The 20,407-nt window shown below is 40.2% G+C and overlaps 1 protein-coding gene across 3 annotated transcripts in view; it reads left to right on the top strand.

Moving 5' to 3' along the window:
- FMN1 (formin 1) overlaps positions 1–20,407 on the top strand; it is a 372,744-nt gene that overhangs the window by 223,717 nt on the left and 128,620 nt on the right. For all 3 annotated transcript variants that reach the window (XM_053665418.1, XM_037133159.2, XM_037133158.2), the window contains 3 exons: positions 1,035–1,122; positions 15,766–15,827; positions 18,258–18,346. In XM_053665418.1, the coding sequence (XP_053521393.1) occupies positions 1,035–1,122; positions 15,766–15,827; positions 18,258–18,346 (239 nt within the window). The remainder of the gene's footprint in view (positions 1–1,034; positions 1,123–15,765; positions 15,828–18,257; positions 18,347–20,407) is intronic.

Raw genomic sequence — 20,407 nt, forward strand, 5'->3', positions numbered from 1 at the left:
TTCCTTTAAGGCTACTGGTGAAATTATTAAACACATTAGGCTGAAAAATCAGATTTTCCTTTTATCTTGATGAAAGCTTGGTATTTACTATATCTTAGTTCTGGTAGTTACATAAAAGTAGCCATTTTGAGCAGAGAAAGGAAAGGCAAAGGCTGGCAATAATTGATTTAGGATTGATTGATAGATAATTAGACAATCTTGGTTGAACAAACTCATGGTATCTCTTATTATTCAACCAGCAAACAACTCAGCTAGTCCAGTACTAATATACATGTAGGTGTCCGTTATTAATCTCATCTTCACTATATGCTGGTAAGTTGATAAGTACCTTGGTGGGAAAGGAAGCATAGCTGTTTAGTTTAGTTTGTATTTTACTCAGGAAAGTGCACTAAAAACCACAAGATTTGGTAATGTTTTCAGTGCTTGTCTTAGGATTTTTGTAACCATGCCACATGAGAGAGATGGTAACGTTTTTCCCTTAGTGACCACTGCGTGCTAAGTTATTAGGAACTTATTTAGCTTAATAGGTTTAGAGGAACACAAAATAAAGATTGAAATAATTGTCAGTGAGGTATTTGGAATATCTTAAAGTACAAATTTTGGAATATATGTATATATTATTACAAAAGAATAATTCTAGATCACTTAAAATTAAAGTTTTCTGTACAAAGTATTATATTGCTTATATTAATAGTAACACAAATATGAAGCAACCTAACTTTCCAAAACAGGGAAAATTTATTTAAATAATCTATGTCAAGAACTATATTAGGTGCTTTATATATATTGTCGTTTATTTCTAGAATAATTGTACAAGCTAAGTCAGTCAGCCCTACTTCATGACAAAGAAGTTGAATACCTAGCAGTACAGTTACTTTTCCAAGATCGTATCACTTATAAACTGCTGAGTGAGGGTCACAATAATCTGTCCCCAGATCTTAATGGGGACAAACAAAAATCTTAATGTTTTTGATACGCCTCTGAAAGATTGCATGGTCATTTCAACTTGTGTTAACTTAATGTTTAAATTTCAGATCATCAAGTTGTTGGATGGAAAACGATCTCAAACTGTGGGAATCTTGATATCTAGTTTGCATTTAGAAATGAAGGATATCCAGCAGGGTAAGTCTTTTCCATCATTTCCCCCTGACTTTTACTTTTTTCAGCATTTTATCGTGAAAGATTTCAAACATGTAAAAAATTAGTGTGCCATAGTGAATCCCATGTGCCTACTACCTAGATACAAAACAATCAGCTCCCTCTTATTTCATATGAAGCACCGTTTCTACACCAACTAGATTATTATGAAGCCAAACTCAGACGTTATTCATCTGTTAAAAATGTAAATTCATGGCTACAAGATAAAGACCCTTTTTCAAGCACAACTCAAGTGCCATTATCATGCACAACTCAAGTGCCATTATCATTAAAAACATTTACAGTGATTTCTCAATATCATCAAGTAAGCAGTTCTAATTTCCCTGATTATTTGTATACTCACTGATTCATCCTTTTGTTTACAGTTAATTTGAGGAACCAAACAAATTTTATGCATTGCCTTTGATGTGTCTCTCAGGTTTCTCATACTAGAGAGTTCTAATCCATCTTTTTTCTTCTTTGTAATTAATTTTTTGAAGAAACCATGTTACGTGTCCTGTGGAGTTTCATACAAGATTTTGCTGATTGTATTGCCATGTTTTTATTTATTAACTTTTTTTGTCCCCAATGGTTCCTGCAAACTGTTAGCTTGATCTAGAAACTTAATCTGACTGGGAGGAAAACACTTCGTAAATGCTATCATATATTCTATCAAGAAATATGTAACGTCTGGTTGTCTGTCTATGATGTCAGTGAGTCCTGGTGATCTTTGCCTAGATTCATGATTTTATTAGAAGATGTCAAAATCATTCCATCATTTCCTCATTAGTTGCGGTTCTATTATGGAGAAGCACTTTTCTTTATTCACTTGTTACATTATTGTTTCTTCATCCCTTCCTTTATCCGAACAATGTTATTTCAGTTTGGTTGTCTTTGGATCAGTTTGAAAACAGACCTTTGAAGAGGGAAATTTTACTTGTATATATTTTTCTTAGTCTTAAAAAAAAGACCAAAAACCATCATGTCTTTTGAAATCTGTATCTTGATTAAAAACAATACTCCCCTTTCTCAGAAATCAGTTAAATGTGAATCTATTTTTAACATATCCCTGCATATTTTCTGAGTAGTAATACTATCATTGTAGGTACTTTCAGTAGAATTTAGCACAGGTTTGCAGTGGAGACACTCTCAAACCACACTGCCCTCCAGATTTCAGTCTTCGTTGCCTCAACGTTATTTTATTTTGGTACCCAGCAGAAGACTCCCACAGGTTCTGAACCGAAAGATGCTTATGATACTTTCACACACTACTTTTCCTCTCGAAAGAGCTTTGTTAAGGGCTTAAGATATTGCTTTATTGCAAACAGTAAAAATTCCACATAAAGCTAAAAATATCCTGAAGTAGGTGAAAGTCACAGAGTATTCAAATAAACTGTCTATTTTTAGTATTTAAGCTTAATGGTAGAACTAAATACATAAGTATGAATGCTAAACCTGCAAAAAATGTTGCAGTAAGTAATCTGAATTACAGAAAGAAAATGGCTAAAAAGTTCCACTATCAAAATTAGAAAGGAATTCTTCAGTAACTTTAGGTGTTAGGTCTTCTGGAAGAATTGAGTTTTGGGTAAATTCAAACCAGGAATTGATACTAGACAAAGGAAAAATAAAATAAAATAAAGTAAATAAAATAAAATAAAAATATCAGCAGGGAAGTTTATAGTCTTATGTCAAGGGGACTAACATTTTTGATGCAGTCATTAAAAGCAATTCCTCAGGTTCAGTGGCAGGGTCGTGTCCTAAACAACAGCACTCTTCATAAGCCTGGTAAAAACCAAATATGCTCAGCTTCATCACCGTGATGTACAGCACTATGGATATGAGTTTTCACGCTGGCAACAGTATCTTAAACTTCACTTAGTTCTTTTCAAGCGTGTCCTGCTATAGTATATCCGTTGGCCATATGGACAACTGATCCCACCAAGAGCTGTTCCCACCATGTACCAAGTGGATATTCCTGGATGGTACCTGGATATTCCAGGTACCAAGTCAGGACCATAAACTTTCCCAGGGTTTCCAGCCTTGCCAGATTAAATGTTCATTGTGAGTTGAATAAGAGACGTTTCCAGTATTCTACTCTGCGTATGTGAAGCAGAAGTGAACTTACCTGTTAGCACTGGAAATGTGAACTGTAGTGTTACAGACTTGGAGGACGTGTGGGCGCCATTTTAGTTTCCTCCTGCTCCAGGAGCCTCTGTAACCCACCACAGAGTTGGCTCTGCAGCCCCATTTCATGTCTTCATTTAGTAATGCATTCCAGATGAATGCGGCAGTATGACCTGAGCTTAATTTTTCTTTAGAATCATTTGACTGACACTGGCATCTGAAGGTCACTTAGGAGCCGGGCTATGTCAGTTACATTTCATTCTGAGTCCATGTCTGGTCGTGAATGGAATGCACTTGGCCTTGCATTGTCGTCCTGATGAAAGGATTCCCTGTGCTAACATTGGCCTAAAATGTTTGTTTTCATGTGGGGGTGTGGCTGCAGTGAGCCCGGATTGGGGCAGGCCAGCTGGCAGCCAGGCAAGGTCGCACAGCACGACAACCGAAGGGAAGTGACCACCCTTCAGAGACTGTTCTTCGGCCTTCTGGGCATATATTCATCTTTGTCACTGCGCAAAGACAAACACTGTAACTTTCCCTTTTCAGGCTCATGAGGAGGTGATGTGTAAACTGCACAGTCAGTGTGTTCCCTTTGTCAGGATGGAAATATTTATTATATCTGTTCATCATTACCTCCGTATCACTTGTCTCTGCTTGGCATTGTATATTGTTTGTGCTGTTTTTCCTTTTGCTGAGATTACAGGTTGGTCACCTAGATAAGAGTTTGCGGTATTTCAGCCTGCAGTTACCCTCCATAGATGGATAAGTTTTTATTGTTTCAGCTCTTTAAAAAGGGACATTGTTTTCCTCATTTGTAGGGTGGGCAAGTCTCCATTGTCCACTAGATGCTGCCTGTAGTGTGCACTCAGGAAGTGAAATTTCGGGGCTGTGTATCTCAGGGTCTTAAATCTACAAGTAGAGAACCAGTGTCTATTCTGTTATGTCGTATTGCATTTCTTTTCTAAGAATTTCTATGATAATTAAGCATTGTTTACAACTGATCAAGCTAATGTATCATACATAAAAGTCATTCAATAAATGTTTTTTTTAATTTAGTTTGATTTAAAAAACAAAGTAAACCTTAGACTAGATGGAATCTGAATGTCATATATTCCATTAGTGCATTTGGACAAAACTTCCTCCCCTCCCTCCCGCTGCCCCTCCCTCCCTCTCTCAGCAAACATGCTTCGAAGGCCAGCTCTGTATCAGGCTCCATGACGATCACAATACATAAGATCCAGAGTGTAACATTCTCAAGAGTTCATAGGGTGGTGGGAGAGATGTGAAAAGCAGCCCAAGATTATAGTAGAGTTACCTATGAAACAACAAAGCAGTATCTTGTCTCCTCCTGTAAAAGTTCAGATGAGTCTTAGAGGGTAAAACGAGGTTCACCACACTCGGGAGCTTTTCCAGTGGAAGGAAGGCATGTGTAAAGGAGGAATAGCTCAAGTGGATAGATTATGTGTGAGTGCTGTTTCAGGGCACAGGGCTAGAAAGGCGAGCGGCATCCAGCACAGGCGGGGCTGAGTCTCATCACACAGGGTGTGGACATTGTCCCATCAGTAACAGGGAGACACAGTTGAAGACGCAGTGCTGTGATCTGATTTTGAGGGCAGATATATCTTTCAGGCTGGAAAAGATGGGCCTCCAAGGCCTGCCAGGCTCTGGGCACAGCTAGTTTCTCCTGCTGCATCTCCTGCTGCAGTTGGCTGCGCTTTCTTCTGTCCTTAGTGCCTTCTAACCTCTTCCATTCCTTAAAAGGGCCATGTTCTTTTTTCCTTCCTCTGAGTCTTTGAAAGCATAGCCCATTTTAAATGAATAGCTCTGCATGTATGCTCTGTTTAAAATACCTTTCCAGCCAGCTTCTTTTCTTTACTAGGTTTCAGCTCAAATGTCACTTCAAAGAAGCCTTTCCAGATCCCCCCTAATTGAAGTCATCCTAAGTTAATTCTATTCAATTCCATAGAGCACTTAATATTTTATTTGTTCATCCACGTACATTCTCATTCATGTTCATCTCCAGAATATATTCTCCAAGAGAGTGATTGCTCACTAATGTGTGCTCACTAACTTTCTAAGAATTTCTAGGTTATTAGAAATCTAGAAACCTTGTACTGTGCCTGGAACCTGGGCAATGATCATCAAGTGTCTAAAAGTGGATAAATCTGTTAGAAAGGGATTGTGATTGCCGAGATGAATGATGAAGCCAGAACTAAGGCTGTGTCTGTAGAAACGTAGGGGAGGACACCATATACAAGGGATATTTGGAGAGAGAATTGTTGTTGTTGGCCATATTAGATACAAGCAGTGTTGAAGAAGTCTTATATGTTTGTTGGGTTCCTGGCCTTAACAAGAATATGTATAATGATGCCAAAAACATAACCTGGAAATAGAGGAGGAAAAGCCTGGGTAGACACAGAAAGATCAATCCAGTTTTCAATGATTTGAGCCTGAGATGACCGGAGACATTTAGGCTGAAGTGTTCAACGAGCATGTGAAAATTCCAGCATGGTGTTATATAGGTAGAGCTGTGTTAGAGATGTATCATCCCCAAAGGGTAAGCACCTTTATCTGTTTCTCTCTACCCAAGATGTGGTCCGGCATCTTGCAGGAGAAAGCCGGATCCATGTAGTGACTAAGTTTAAAGCACTGCATGACTTAAAGGCGAGCCCTTGGTCATAGAGGAAGAATGGTTTCAGAAGGCTGACTGTAATACCCACAGCATTTGTGTTTGGTCCAGGAGAGGCTCTGAAGAAGTGATTTACTTCTTGCTGGTTTTCCACCCACTAAACTGGATGACTTGTATTTAAAAGCATTTTGGCATCCTTGGACACAGTGACTGCCTGCATGATTGCAAATTAGTGTTTTCATTCCACGTTAGTGATTTCCTCTTATTCTTTTCCCAGGGGAGATGGAAAATTGCTGTTGACTATTCTCGATATAAACCTCCGTATGCATTGCAACAGACTAGGTGCCAGAAACCTCCTGGCATTTCATTTGGAATTTCCCGTACACTCAGAATTTATATTTATAACATTTAATCTAACATCAAAATAAAACATTTTTCAGTTTAGTTCCTACTAGTCCAGAATCCCAGTTAGGGGTTCAGCAGCATCGAAGACTTTGTTTCTGTTTAAAATGTAAAATTTAAATGCAAATGTAAGAGGATGCCAGTTAGTTATATGCCCAGAGTCTGACCCCCAGATCTGAGAATGCCCACTGGACTTTGCTCACTGGAAACTGCCTGACAATTTCTAGAAATATCTGTCAAAGTTTATGTTAGTTGTGTAAAACATAATTAATTTGACCAGGCATTTGAAATTCACCGTGAATTGTCTAGGATTTTCCTGAGGAACCTTGTGATTCTAGTGTAGGAGACCTTGTACTCAAGGGCAGCCGATCGGCAAAATTTACACTGGGTACTCCTATCAGTACAGTTTCAGAGGGTGCTTCTCAAGGTATGTTTTCTAAAACATGTACATCATGTAAATGTGTGACAAAACTAATATGCACATTAGAAAACATATGCAAAAATATGAATTAAAATGAGGTTAATAATAATTTTTGTTGTTTTGCTAATTGTGATGGCTTTGGGTTCTCATGAGCTAACATCTCAAGGCTTAATATGTACATGGAGGGAGGCTCATTGTTGACAATAGTGGGTGTAGACCTAGATTTCAGTCTCTTGATAAATTCTGTTATAACTGAGGGAGGTCAGAGTCTTGGCAAATCTGATTCGAGTGTCCTTGTTTTCAAGTCATGCCATGACCGATGAAAAATTTGTACTTGCAATCAAAGTGCCTGCTTTGTCATTTTCTCGATGATGGATTATCTTCAATCTGGGGTTCTCAGCAGGAATCTTTTGAAGCCGACTTGTTTGTTTTGTCAAATTTAGTTAAAACCAGATTTTAGAATGAGAAAACTTTACTTAATTGTCCCCTCTCCCCATCACAATACGTTGGAAGTAACAGAAGCAGTGAGGGGGCCACCTATGGAGGTGTCCACCACAAAGGTGACATGCGATCAAGTCCTGAAGGTGAGGGGCAATCGACTTAACTGAATATTGGCAGAGCTCAAGTTTTAAAAAATCTTTGGGTAAATTTAAACAGTAGTTTCAATACTGCTCTTTCCTTTCCCACCTTTCTTGTCCCCCCACTGAGTCTAAAACACCTGAGCAGCAGGCTTCCCCCACCCCTTTTGAAGCCACTGTACATTCCTTCTCTCAGAGCTGAGTCCGGAGAGCAGAGGGTGGCCTTTCTTTGTTCTTTACCTTCAGGCACCATCCAATCTGCCTGGAATGTAATTTTGGCTTAAAAGAACCAGAACTAATGGAAGAACAGAAGCAGCTTAACCCAAACTGTTTCTCATTCCACCGCCCTACGGAGAATAGAGGGATGAAGGAGGGGAAGTGGTGCAAATTCTATGCTGTATCCCTCCTTTGAGGTTTGAACCATGGACAATTTTAATTGCACCTACAAAGTGGCATCTTGGGCACCTCCAGGCATATAATACAAGCTTGGACTTGGCTGACAATTGGGTTTTTTACTCTATAAGACTGAATGATTTTGAGGTTTGGGAATCGATTAGATAAGCATCCCTTTTGGGCTTGTCTTTCCTTCCAGCTCCAAGCTGGCTCCTCTTCACTGTGTTCTTTACACTTGCCTCCTGTTTCCCTCAAAGCCTCAATTAAAGTTCGTATCAACCAACAGGACACACTAGCAGGCACTTGGCAGCGTAGAGACGATTGTGAAATATGTTCCCTAGATAGTGCTTATTCTTCATGTGTCTGGAAGCAAGTTTTGTTTGTGTTTCTTCATGCTGTGTGCCTTTGCCTTCTTAGTTCTGGCATGCAGGGTAAAAATGCAATTATTAATATCTTTTTTAAAAGTAGTCTTTATATTAGATTTTATTTTCTTTTTATATTTACATATTTTTGAGATAATGGCTTGACAAGTTCCAGATTTCTCTCTTTTAGAAATTTGTCTTGCTATGACTTCACCTGCAATACTGATTATTTTGCATAGCTGCAAATAGGTAAAAATTTTGAATGTTGATAATTTTATCCCACAATTACAACATGTTTGAAATAAGTGTTAGTGATAACTAAATAATGATGATGTTTCAGCTTTGTAGCATATACAAATGAAGTTTCTGGGCAGAGGGGAGGTGAGGGCTGTATGTGGTTCCCACTGGGAAACTGCTGATTGCTGTGAAAGCCCGTGATGCCATTTACCAAGGCTTCTGTACAGACTGTTGTTGGTAGTGGGTTAACTGGTGTGTGTGTGTGTGTGTGTGTGTGTGTGTGTGTGTGTGTGTGTTTCAGGTGAGGATTTTAGGAGTAGTGATTATTTATAGCCTAATACTTATAAAGGGATAAAAGAAGTATAATATAATCATAGTCCAGTCAATTTGAATATGGAACTGAGCTTTAGAAATCAAGCTGTGTGATTCTTGTGACTTAGTATCATCATCTGTAAAACTAGGGACAGCATGCCCTGGCCAGTGTGGCTCACTGGGCTGGAGCATCATCATGTGCACCAAAAGATCGCTGGTTCAATTCTTGGTCAGGGCACATACCCAGGTTGTGGATTTGATCCTTGGTCAGGATGCATATAGAAGGGAACTGATTGATGTTTCTCTTTCTCTCTCTTTTTCTTTCCTTCTCCCTCTTTTCCTTCCTCCCTTCCCCTGTCTCTAAGAACCAATGAATATATCCTTGGTGGGAATTAAGGGAAAAAAATTTAAAAAATAACTAGGCACAGCACTAGCATCCACTTTATACAGTTAAATGTAAAACAGAGCAATACATGGCACACAGAAAGCTCCCAATAAATGCTCGCCATTAATTTATTATGTATTAATCCCCAGTAACATCTGTGTACTGTCCCCACCCTCTGGTGTAGTGGACAGAGATTCCTTTAAGCTGCTTTAATAATTGGTGCCCTCAGCATTTTATCTGACTACAGGCTTAGAATGAGGCTTGGCGTGCAACTGCGCCTGCACAGGTGAGCCTGCTGCTGATTGGAGGTGGAACAGAGTGGCCAGTAGGAAAAAGTGAGGCATGTTGAGGGAAGGTTGTATGTGAGCTACCACCATTGTGAAGGGACATGGTTATGGGGTTCTCAGTAGGGGCAGGTTCTGTCCTGTCCCTGTCCTGTCAGGTCCTGTCCTGACCCACCTTCATGTTCCGTCCTTCTTTTCACCTCTCGCCCAGTTGTATCATGCACTTGGTCTTTCCTCCTCGTGTTGGCCTTGTTGGGGAGTGAGATTTGGGGGAGATGTTCCTGCTTTGCCTTTCCTAGTCTCTCAGATTCTACCACTGCCTCCTCCATGACCCCACATCCTTACCTTTTCCTTGGTAGAAACCAAGGGAATTAGTTTGTGGGGACAGGTTACCCGAGAGTTTTAAAAACACAGGTCCTCCTATTTTACTCTCTACATCCTGTTCTCTGTTTCTTACAAATTGAGTATTTATCAAGCCCTAAAAACATTAGTAATTTGAGCAAAACATCTAAGTATTATATTGGCTCTTTGAAAGCTAAAATTACTAACAAAATAGTTTCTAGTAATAGCATCAAGTAATTCATTAATCTTTGATTTCTTGTGCTGAGAATAAATCTAGTACACTTCCAAATGATTATTCAAATCCCACTTTGTATAAGGTGTTGTGTCAACTACTTAAGAAAGCACGAAGAAGAATAAAGTGGGCTACATATAACATTTCTTTTTTAAAAAAGTATTTATTTTTAGAGAAGAGGGGAGGGAGGGAGAAAAAGGGTGAGAGACATTAATGGGAGAGAGAAACATCAATCAGTTGCCTCTCACATGCACCGTGACTGACCGGGTACCACACCCTCAACCCAAGCATGTGCCCTGACTGGGAATCAAACCAGTGGCGTTCTTTCACTTTGTGGGAATGATGCCTGACTGAGCCACACTGGTTAGGGCTAGAGCTTATTTTTAAAACCAACATTAGTTTAAGCTGGTAAATGGACCCAACCTTCTCTGTTTGTGACATCTTCCACACCTTGGATGACAAGATTCCCTTCGGCTAGGCTAACCAACTAGGGAGTGTGCCTTCCTCCTTCAATATCCTTCGTGTTTCTTGCCTGAAGGTGCTCCTACAGTTAAAACAGTAACAGCCCCCATGAGTAACTGCTTGTTTTTTGCTTATTAGAAGCCCTTTAAACTACAAGCAGTCATCCTTTGTTTACTGGATGTGGTGCACTTGGGGACAGAAAAGTTTCAGGGTTAAAAATGGCTGCAGGGCTGAGAGAATTCTTGTGTGTTCTTTCTGCTCACCTTGGTCTAGTGAAAGGCTGTCCCCAAACCACAGAGGGAATTTACCTATTGTGTGAGTCCCTGACCCTGTGCATGTGCCTGAAGCAGGCACATAGTTTTTATGTGCGCCTGCTAGTTTGAATTTGTGATACTGATCTGCTTTTTGTCCCTGCTGACGGTTATTATATCTTAATGGGTGAAACACTACTCTAATGATCCTTGTGTATATAATTCTTAGAGTACAGAGCAGGCACCAGAGGACCACATAAAAATGTTTGCCTCAATTTCCCTGCAAAAAAGGAGTCCAGAAACCAGACTTGACCAAGTAACAGATTTTTAAAGGTAAAGGAACCCAATAAAATTACCAGCTTTTCACAGCGTGTGTCTACTTCCTTTTGGCATATTGTGAGGTGTAGGTGAAATATTCTTGCTGAACTGACAGTGTGAGTGGGAATAACTAAGGAGAGAGGGAGATAAAAGTAAAAACCACCAGCAATGATTGATATTGCAGTAGCAATGAGTTGTTGGGGTCTCCCCTTTGTGGATTTGACACTTCACCTTTCTGACACCAGCTGCAGGAGTGTTGCTATAATGAGCCCTATACAGATGGGAACAAAAGCTAGAATTGCTTGGAATTACTGTATCAGGGCTGTGAGGCGTGCTGTAGAATTATGTAGGCTGGTATTTGCTTATTCAACTTATAAGATAAAAGGTGTATATGAGTGTGTGAGTGTATGATTCTGTGTGTGAAAGAGAGGCAGATGGACAGAGCAAGAGAAACAGAGTGTGTTTTTAAGGTATAAAATGGAGGGAGCTACCTGATCGTAGGTAACTCCAAAAATATTTTAATCAATGATCGATTTCTTTCTACATTGTAATCATCAGTTAACTAGTTAATGGGTTCATGGAATGCTAACAAGTTTGATGGTAAATGCCTTCAGGCATCAATTCTCTGATACGCTGCCCCAGTACCTGATAATTCTATCAGTGCCTTATGTAGAAATGTACACTGTTTCTGGTGAATAGGGGCAGAATTATGCACATGCAAGAAACCTCTCCTAGGACAACTAGGACTAAGGTTTTTTTTTCTCTCCTTGACTTTTTAGACCTTTGGGCAATAACCTAACCTCCTTTAACCACTTTGTAGGATAGAAATAATATAAATAATTTCATTTCCTTAAGCTCATGTGCTCAGCCAGGTGATCTCTTTATAGTACTGCTACTACTTTTGAATTTTATTCTACTTTTATTTTTAAGATCCTCACCTGGAAGAGGAGAAACCACAGTGGGATACTTGGCGCTGACCCTAAATTAATCTGTCATCTGCAACTTTCTTCACCAGTCATTTCCTCTCTCCCATTCCTTCCCCAGGTCCTGGAGGGAAGACCAGCGAGCATGTCCAGCTCTTAGACTCGGCTGCCTTTTTCTGTGGGTGGCCCAAAGGTCTTCCCCCAAGTCTGAGCATAAAGCCTCCGAGCAGTTTACACTCCATTTTCCCCAGTCCCAGAGCTGAGTGGGGTGCCCAGAGTGACATAATGATACCACTGTGTATGTTCTCTAGTGTCTTTCTCCTCTGTTCTTGTTCTTTCTGTCCACAGTACTCAGGTTTTTGCTACCTTTGCCCACTGAAAGAGGGTCTAAAGCAGTCATTCTAAACTTTAATGTTTCCTATGTAATATAATGCTATCCAACTTACTTCCCCACTCACAACTGCTCAATGCTTCCATGCAGTGCACTGAATGCATTGCAGGCTCTTCATTATGGCATTCAGAATCCCACAGGATCTTGCTCCAAACCATGGTGGAGTCTTATCTCCTTAGTGCACTTAATTGATGCATCCTTTAAGCCAGTTGATGCTTCTCTTGTCGAATGGCAAGAACTACCTGCCCATTTGCCTGCATGTTCCATCATCCTGTCTGCATCTTCTTTTTCCACTTGGAATGTCTCTCACATCCTTTCAGTTGGTGTTCACTGGCACTTGTAAATTTACAAATTGTCATTGCTTGGGGTGAATTTGGCTTAATTAATTGTAGTTAATAAATGGGTTTTTCAGGTGTCTGCCTGAAGCAATATAACAATTGAAATATTACTGGTAACCTTTATTCCTAAGGTGATACTGCTATTTTAAAAGTTTTTGAAAGTAAAGAATATGGGAAAAGATTGTTTTTCTTTAAAAAATGAGAAAATATTTTTTGATATGAAATATTCAGGCAAACAATGCACTTATACTAGGTAGGAGCATGATTCTGCAACTCTTCTGTACTAAGCCTTGATTTTTTTTTAACAAGAACAAATGCAGGTGGGTGGGCAAACAACTTTAACTCAGAAACATGGCCATGCTGTTTCATCTGTCAGAATCCACTGAAAAGTGCTTTGTTTTCTTTTTCAAGATCCCATGCTCTCTTTATGAAGAAACTTTGACCCCTAACAGAAGTAGTCACTCTTTGGGATTTCTGTAGCATTTACCCCATCCACCAGTGTTTAGTTTATTCTTGTTGCACCCCAGGTACTACACTGGGAACTGGTTTATCAAGGTGTGTCGAACGATCCCTGACTACAGGGGCTTACCCTCTGGTGGGAGAGGGAAACTGTTATGCAATCGACCATAATACAGGTTCTTAAAATAAAGTACAATGCCTCAGAAGAGGAAAAGAGTGAGAGCTTAATGATCCCAAGATCAAGGAGGTCCTTCCAGAGAAGGGAACCTTTCATCGGGGCCTCAGAGGATGAGGTATGGGAAGGGAGGAAGCCGTGCACGTTCAGGAATGGCCCAGTCTGGCTGGAGCGCAGCGCACACGGGAGAAATGGGAGTGGTGGGAGATGAGACTAGAAGTGTAGCTTGGAGCCAGGAAGAGGACGGGCTTAAAAATCAGGTCAGAGAGTTTGGACCTTACTCAGTATTTAAAGGAAAGACATTTAAAGATCAAAGTAAAATTTTGAGACCTATGTTTTCAAAAAATAACTTTGGCAGTACGATCAAGTGTGGATTGGCAAAAAAGATGAAAATTACACATAAAGATTAGGTTAACTTTCTGGATGGATCCAAAGGTATCTTCTCTTTCCCTCAGCCACTTGTTACATTATTTTGTGAGTGGTTATTTGTGCATATACCTTTGCTATTAGTAATGCTCCCTAAAGTTGAGCCTCCTGTCTTAAACACTCAAGAATTCTGGAAAGTTACATCTATCGCACGAAACTACTCAGTAGTTGCAGTCCTCTTTCCAGATCTTAGAGCATATAAGGCATTAACAAACGTTAAAACACATTAACAATATGTTTTTTTGTGATTTAATATCACAATAGTCACAGTTCCTAGATACCATTTTGAGTTTACACCATGTTCTAGGTGCTATGCCAAGCATACTCATTCCTTCTCTTGATTTTTATTTATTTTTATTATTTTTCAAGTACATTCCTTCTCTTAATATTTTCTGTGAGTGGTATTACACCTGTTCCATGGATATGCCGAAGCTCAGACATATACTTGCCAGAATCACAAAGTGATCTGGTTTTAAAAACCAGAGATTTCCTCTCCAGGAAAAGAAGTGTGCAGATCATTCTCTTTCTCATTAGTTAAAGTTACTCAATCATCCCTAAGTTTACAGTTCATATATGGTACCAAGGCTGTATGATTAGAGGTGAACATTTCTGATAAATTTTAGAATTTTACCTTTTCTCATTGTATTCCTGATGACTGATTTTTGTAGGAAAATATTGGAATTTACATAAAATATACATTATTCCTGGCCAGTTTCTATTTTTTTTAAGCAACAGATATGCTGAAGTGCCTCTTCTACCTAATAAATCAGTGAGTTCATATTATCTCCATGTACAAAGTAACAGTTGTGGGAGGGTAAAGTCCTTCATTTGCTTCCCTCAAACTGCATATTTCTTTTGTGGCTTCAGATAGGCCTTTTTGGAAATGTAATTTTTCTTTGTCTTGCTGGAATCTGAGACGACTGACTTTGTCACTTGCACGTTGACCTCCTCTTTTCTCACTGCCCCATGTATGTAGGAATAACTTGCTGATTAACTTCTAAGGTGGAGAATGTGGCCTGTAAAGGAATTTTAAGTACATTTCTCAGTGTTCTGTGAAGTTACACGATCTTAGCTGAGTTAATTACCTTTGTTGAAATTGTGTAAAGGGGTTCATATGATTCAAAATGCCGAAGAAGCAGAACAATTTGAAAGCAACCTGCCCTTCACCTTGATCCCTACCTTCTCTGAAACCATGGTGTAATGCCAATGAGCAGAATAATGGTTGACGAGCAGAATTTTAAGGCATTCTAAATATCTCTGGTTGGTTTAATAAAATTAATTAGCCTGCCACGGAGAAAATTTACTAGCGTGCTGGTTAATTTCACAATGTAAAGTCAGAGAAGGGAGGTGGGGTTGCGGGAACAAACCTTATTAGTTTTGAATAATTATTTAAAGATGTGGAGCAGCCTATTTCAAACACTTTGATTGCCAAATCCATTAAGGCTTTAAATTCATTGTTTGCATCCTGGTGTATATGGGAAGGAATCTCTCTACATGAAATCATCAGCATATTAGTTAACAGCTTAAGCGACTTATTTAAGATACAGAACAACAAGTAGAACCCTAAAAAACCCATGTGAATGAGAGTTTGCCTTAAGACTGATTCTTGGGAGGTTTCCATAATCTTAATTTGCCATTGATGCACTTATTGCTTTTTCTTGTCTTTTTAATCCAAACAAGCTGTTTGCAGTGGCCATGGAAAAGTGCCTGAAATCATGTGCCTGAATTCATTTAATTTGCCAACATTGTCTTTTTTTCTCTCTTTCTTCTTGGTAATGGGCAAGAGTCAGTTCTGTTGCATTAGGTACTAAATCTCTTCAATTACCAGCAGGGAAGAAAGATTTAAAATTGTGCTTCAAACCCACAAACTGATTTAGTTTTAAACCACATACACTTGTCCTGTGGAGCCTAAATTAAACTGCAGAAGGGATGCAGAGCTTGAGGAATTAAACCTGAGCCCAGGCGAGGCCAAGGCTCAGGCCGGCAATAGCAACCAACCGTTTTGGTTTCTTTTATTGGAGTCCCTTGTGCAAAAGGAGAGGGATAGGAACATGCTAACAGATATAGCTTCTATTAGAAAGTGTAGTATTATATTGCTTGGAAGCCAGACATGAAATAAATATTAGTATGGGGGAGTCTGATCAAACCTATTATTCTTTTTTCTCTCTCTTTTTGGGTGTTTGGCAGCCATTTTCAATGTGGACGACTCCGTGGTTGATCTTGAGACCCTGGCAGCCTTATATGAAAATGTGAGTATCAAAGACATACAGAGCTAGAGTCCATATTTCCATGTCTTTTTAACAACAAAAAAATGTTAAGGTGTAGCCCTGGCCAGCTGGCTTAGTTAGTTGGAGAACCATCCTGGCACCAAAAGGTTGCAGGGTTTGTTTCTCAGTCAGGGCATGTACCTGGGTTGCAGATTCAATCCCCAGTTGGCCAGGCCAGTCAATGTTTCTCTCTCATATCAATGCATGTCTTTCTCTCCCTCACCTCCACTTTTTCTCTCTCTCTCTCCTCCCCCACCTTATTCTCTCTTTAAAGTCAACAAACATATCCTTGGGTGAGGATCAAAAAAATGTTAGTCTAAGAAAAGTCATACATGACTCCTTCCTCCAGAAAAATTGCTGATCCATTCATTCATGCTCTTTGGCAATTAAGGTTTAGATATAGCATGGATGAGATTAAGGCAGAGAAATGCAAGCTCAGATAAGAGCAGACAGAAGAAAAACATTAACTTCCTCACCTCCATTCTGGTGTCTGAGTTAGTGGATCTCTTTGCACACCTACAAGGGAAAGTGGTTCAAGGTAGAGGCCACTCGTTTGCCACAGAACTCAGCCATATAGCTTACTGTCAGAATTAAGGAAGGTAAGCTACCGACTTAATGTTGGTGTGTACCAGTGCTTTCCTCTGAGGAATGGAAATGCTAATACCAACTTGGATGACTACTCTTAGTTCAAATGAGCTGGTGGTATTGAACGTGGGCAGTAGTATAGGATGGTGGGCGAGTGTTTTGGATTTAGTGTCAGACAGGTCCAGCTCTGTCACTGGCTGCTGAGTGACTGGGCCAGTTAAACTCCTTAAGCCTGCCTGACTAGCAATACAGTATGAATTATAATGGTCTCTACCTGGTTTCTCAGGAGTATTAAAAGAATTCCATATCTGTGGCAGTAACAAGGTATTTTGAAAATAGCACTGTACACGCATATGGTTTTTTAATTTGGGTTATATGTGGAAATAACGGGTATGACTGAAGGCTCTCTTGAGAAGATGGCACAGGAGAGTTAGAATTCCCATAGTTGTTCACTGTTCTTGTTCACGGACTCTGTAGTATTTGAAAATACACTGAACCAGATTCTCTTTACTGAAATAATGGTATTTCCCAGGAAGCTTCCTGGACTGCTGTAATATGCATAGTCTCTGAGCTAAAAAAATGATTAATGTCAATACTTATGTACCCTAGGACCTCAGTTTCTTATAGAATATTGTCATAATGCAGTAATCCAGCCTCATAGCATTGACAGTTCCCTACACATTTTCATATCTTTGACACGTATCAGGAGCTCTTTAGTACTAACATTGCGTGGGAACTTCTCGTATTTCTATCAGTAAGGCTTTCATTACTAGACAAGAAGGCACACAAATACCAAGCCATCAGGAGCTGACGGTGCATTTGTTTAGTACCTGGAGGGCAGCGTGGTATCATGGGAGAAAGATTCTGAGTTAGGCCCTTTCTCAGGTACTTAGTGTAAATCCTGGTGGAATAATCTGTAAAATGAAAATATAGTAATCGATGTTGAAGGACTTTGGTAACATGCATAATGCCTTCTGGATGCTTTTCGTTGTTCCCATGGACCTAGGACTTTGTGTACTGTCAATACTTATTAGCTCACAGTAGAGGTAAGGTGTATGTGATGGAATGCTAAAATAAGTCATACAGATAGGGAATGCTTACAAAATTTAGAAAAAAGTGAAGAGGGAGACTAGTAATAAAAAAGTCATCAGCCTGCATATGTTAGGAGGGCTGTTGAGGGTCAAGAAGCAAGGACAATTGGCACCATACCTTTTTACAGGCAAACAGAGAGAGGTTTCAGAGGTAGCAACCCAGTGGCCTGGCATCTGTATACAGCTAATATCACTTGTTATGACCATTTGTATTAGCCAGGGATTCTCCAACACTAGCATGCACCAGAATCACTTGGAAGGCGTGTTGGGCCACACCTTTGGAGTTTGTTAAGTCTGGGGTAGGGCCACAATTTTGCATTTCTAACTAGTGGCAGGTGATACTGATGCTGCTGGTTCAGAGACCACATGTTGACACATGTTGCTTTAGACCCACAATTTCAAGTGGTGCACCATGGCACACCGACGTGCCACGAGAATTTTAAAACAGGCAATAGCTGACTATTGAGTCAGGGGTACTGGCCTCTTTTCCCTTAGCTTGTCAAATAAAACTATGACAACAGCCAACACAACAATAACCATCTGGTGTGAGTAAATCAAAGTTGTACCTATTTTTGTCAGATCAGCAAAAAAATATTTTGGGGGTGTGCCACAGAATTTTAGTAATTAGTTTTCATGTGCCATGAGATGAAAAAGGTTGAAAATCGCTGCTTGTAGACAGATTCTCACTGCTCATTTGTGTGTGTGTGTGTTTTGTTTTGCTTCTTTTTGAACACAGAGAGCCCAAGAGGATGAATTGGTTAAAATAAGAAAGTATTATGAGACATCCAAAGAAGAAGAATTGAAGCTGCTGGATAAACCTGAGCAGTAAGGATGCTTGAACACTTTTCTGTTGGGCCAAAAGTGCAGGCTCTATCTTCCTGCATCCCAGCTCTGAATAATCACCTCTGCATTGTGCAGTGAGCTAAGTCTCAGCTCCATCACTCCTGTGACCTATTGCATGTAGCAGAATGACCTGACTGCTGGGAAAAGCAGCCACGAGTTTTGCGCTGCTGGAGAGACTATTTCTCAACCCCTTTCCCCATTCCTCGTGACTCCCCTTCCTTGTTCTAGCAACTTATTAATTCCTCCTAGACTAAACATTCTGGCCAAAAGGGTAACTGAGGAAGGAGTAAGTCATTGCTCTGTTTAAGGTTCTGCAGATGCAGTTAAAAAGATGTCAGAGCACAGCATTGAAATAGATTTTCCTAAGTGTCCTAAGTGTTCAGATCCAGTAAATGTAGCCTGACTGTGCCAGCTTTTCCCCAAGTTTCTCCACCTGCTCTGCCCAATTCAGATGTGACTTTTTCATCTTTTCTTGGCATGTGCTCTTCTCTCCATTCACTATCTAGAGTTGTTTGTTTTATAGGTTGCAGTGTCATGTCACACCCTTTGAAAACCCAGAACTCTCATGTGTAACTGAGTGACTCCTTGTTCTTGGCTGGGCCCTCAGGGTCTGCAAACCATACATTAGCTTCTGTGGCTCTTCAGCCTGCCAGCCCCACCCAGGGCCCTGTGAGAATGTGGAATGGGCTCCAGAGTAGACAGAGGTCCCCTTTGCCCGTTGCTGCCTTGAGTGCTTTGTGCCCAATTCATACCACTCTTCTCAGCCTGGAGATTAGGCAAGAATAGGAGACAAAGAGAAAATTAAGTGATCAAGTTTAGGGTAAAAATTCAGCCCTAAAGACATTCAAGGTTCTGTGGTTTGTATAGAAACCTTTCTGCCTCGCACTGGAGTCCTCTAGAATGCTCTCCCCTTGGACGCCTGGTCATTCCAGTCCAGAAAAACATCTCTAAATGGCCGAGTGGGGGATTTCTAGGTTAGTCAGTTATTGATAAACCTTAATGATAATTTTGGGAAGCTTATTTTTACATGTAGCATAGGTCAGGAACCCTCTGCCCCACGGATAGTTCATGAAGCGTAGGAGGGTTGTGAACTAGCGCAAGTGCAGTTCCTCTGCCCTTCTGCTCCAGTGGCTTGAGGCCTCCTCCTTACCAACCCCCACCCCGATGGATTCTGTGGTTCAACTCAAAATCACGTCTCCTTAGTGCAGTAAATGAATCCCCACTAATAATCGAATCACTAAAAATTAAGTAACTAATAATGGAATATTTAGACACTGATAAGTACATGGGGAATATTTGAAGACTGTCCTGGGCTGCTATAACAACATGCCCTAAACTGGTTGACTGATAAACAGCAGGAGTTTATCACTCAGAGTTCTAGAGGCTGGAAGTCTGAGATCAGGGTGCCAGGATGGTCAGGTTCTGGTGAGAGCTTTCTTCCAGGTTGCAGACTGCTGACTTCTCTTTGTACCCTCACATGACCAAAAGCAAAGAGAGGAAGCAAGCCCTTGTGTCTCTTCTCCTAAGGGCACTCATCCCACTCATGAGGGTCCCACCCTCCTGACCTAATTACCTCTCATAGGCCCTACCTCCTAATATAATCACATAAGGGTTAGGATTTCAACATATGGATTGGGGACAGGAGCACAGTTCGTCCTTAACAGGGACAATAGGACATATCAAGCCTTTAGGTAGTGCCAACTGTGCCATGTTGAGCAATGATACTCTAAGCCTAGAGTTAGCAGACTTTTCCTGTAGAGGACCGGGCAGTAAGTATCTTGGGCTTTATGGGCCATCCGGTCTGTTCAGACTACTCAAGTCTGCTGGTGAAGTGCAAAACAACCACAGTCAACACATAAACAAATGGGTATGGCTATGGCCCAATAAAATTTTACTTATGGACATGTAATGAAATGTTAACCTACTGATTTTTTTCCAACTATTTAAAAAATGTTAAACCATTTAATAAGGCTCAGTTGGTTAGAGCATTGTCCCAATACACCAATACTATGGGTTCGATCTCCAGCGGGGCACATCCAGGAA

Source organism: Artibeus jamaicensis, unplaced genomic scaffold (assembly GCF_021234435.1).
Source record: "Artibeus jamaicensis isolate MK-2021 breed Jamaican fruit bat unplaced genomic scaffold, CSHL_Jam_final contig_1132, whole genome shotgun sequence".
Lineage (NCBI taxonomy): Eukaryota > Metazoa > Chordata > Mammalia > Chiroptera > Phyllostomidae > Artibeus > Artibeus jamaicensis.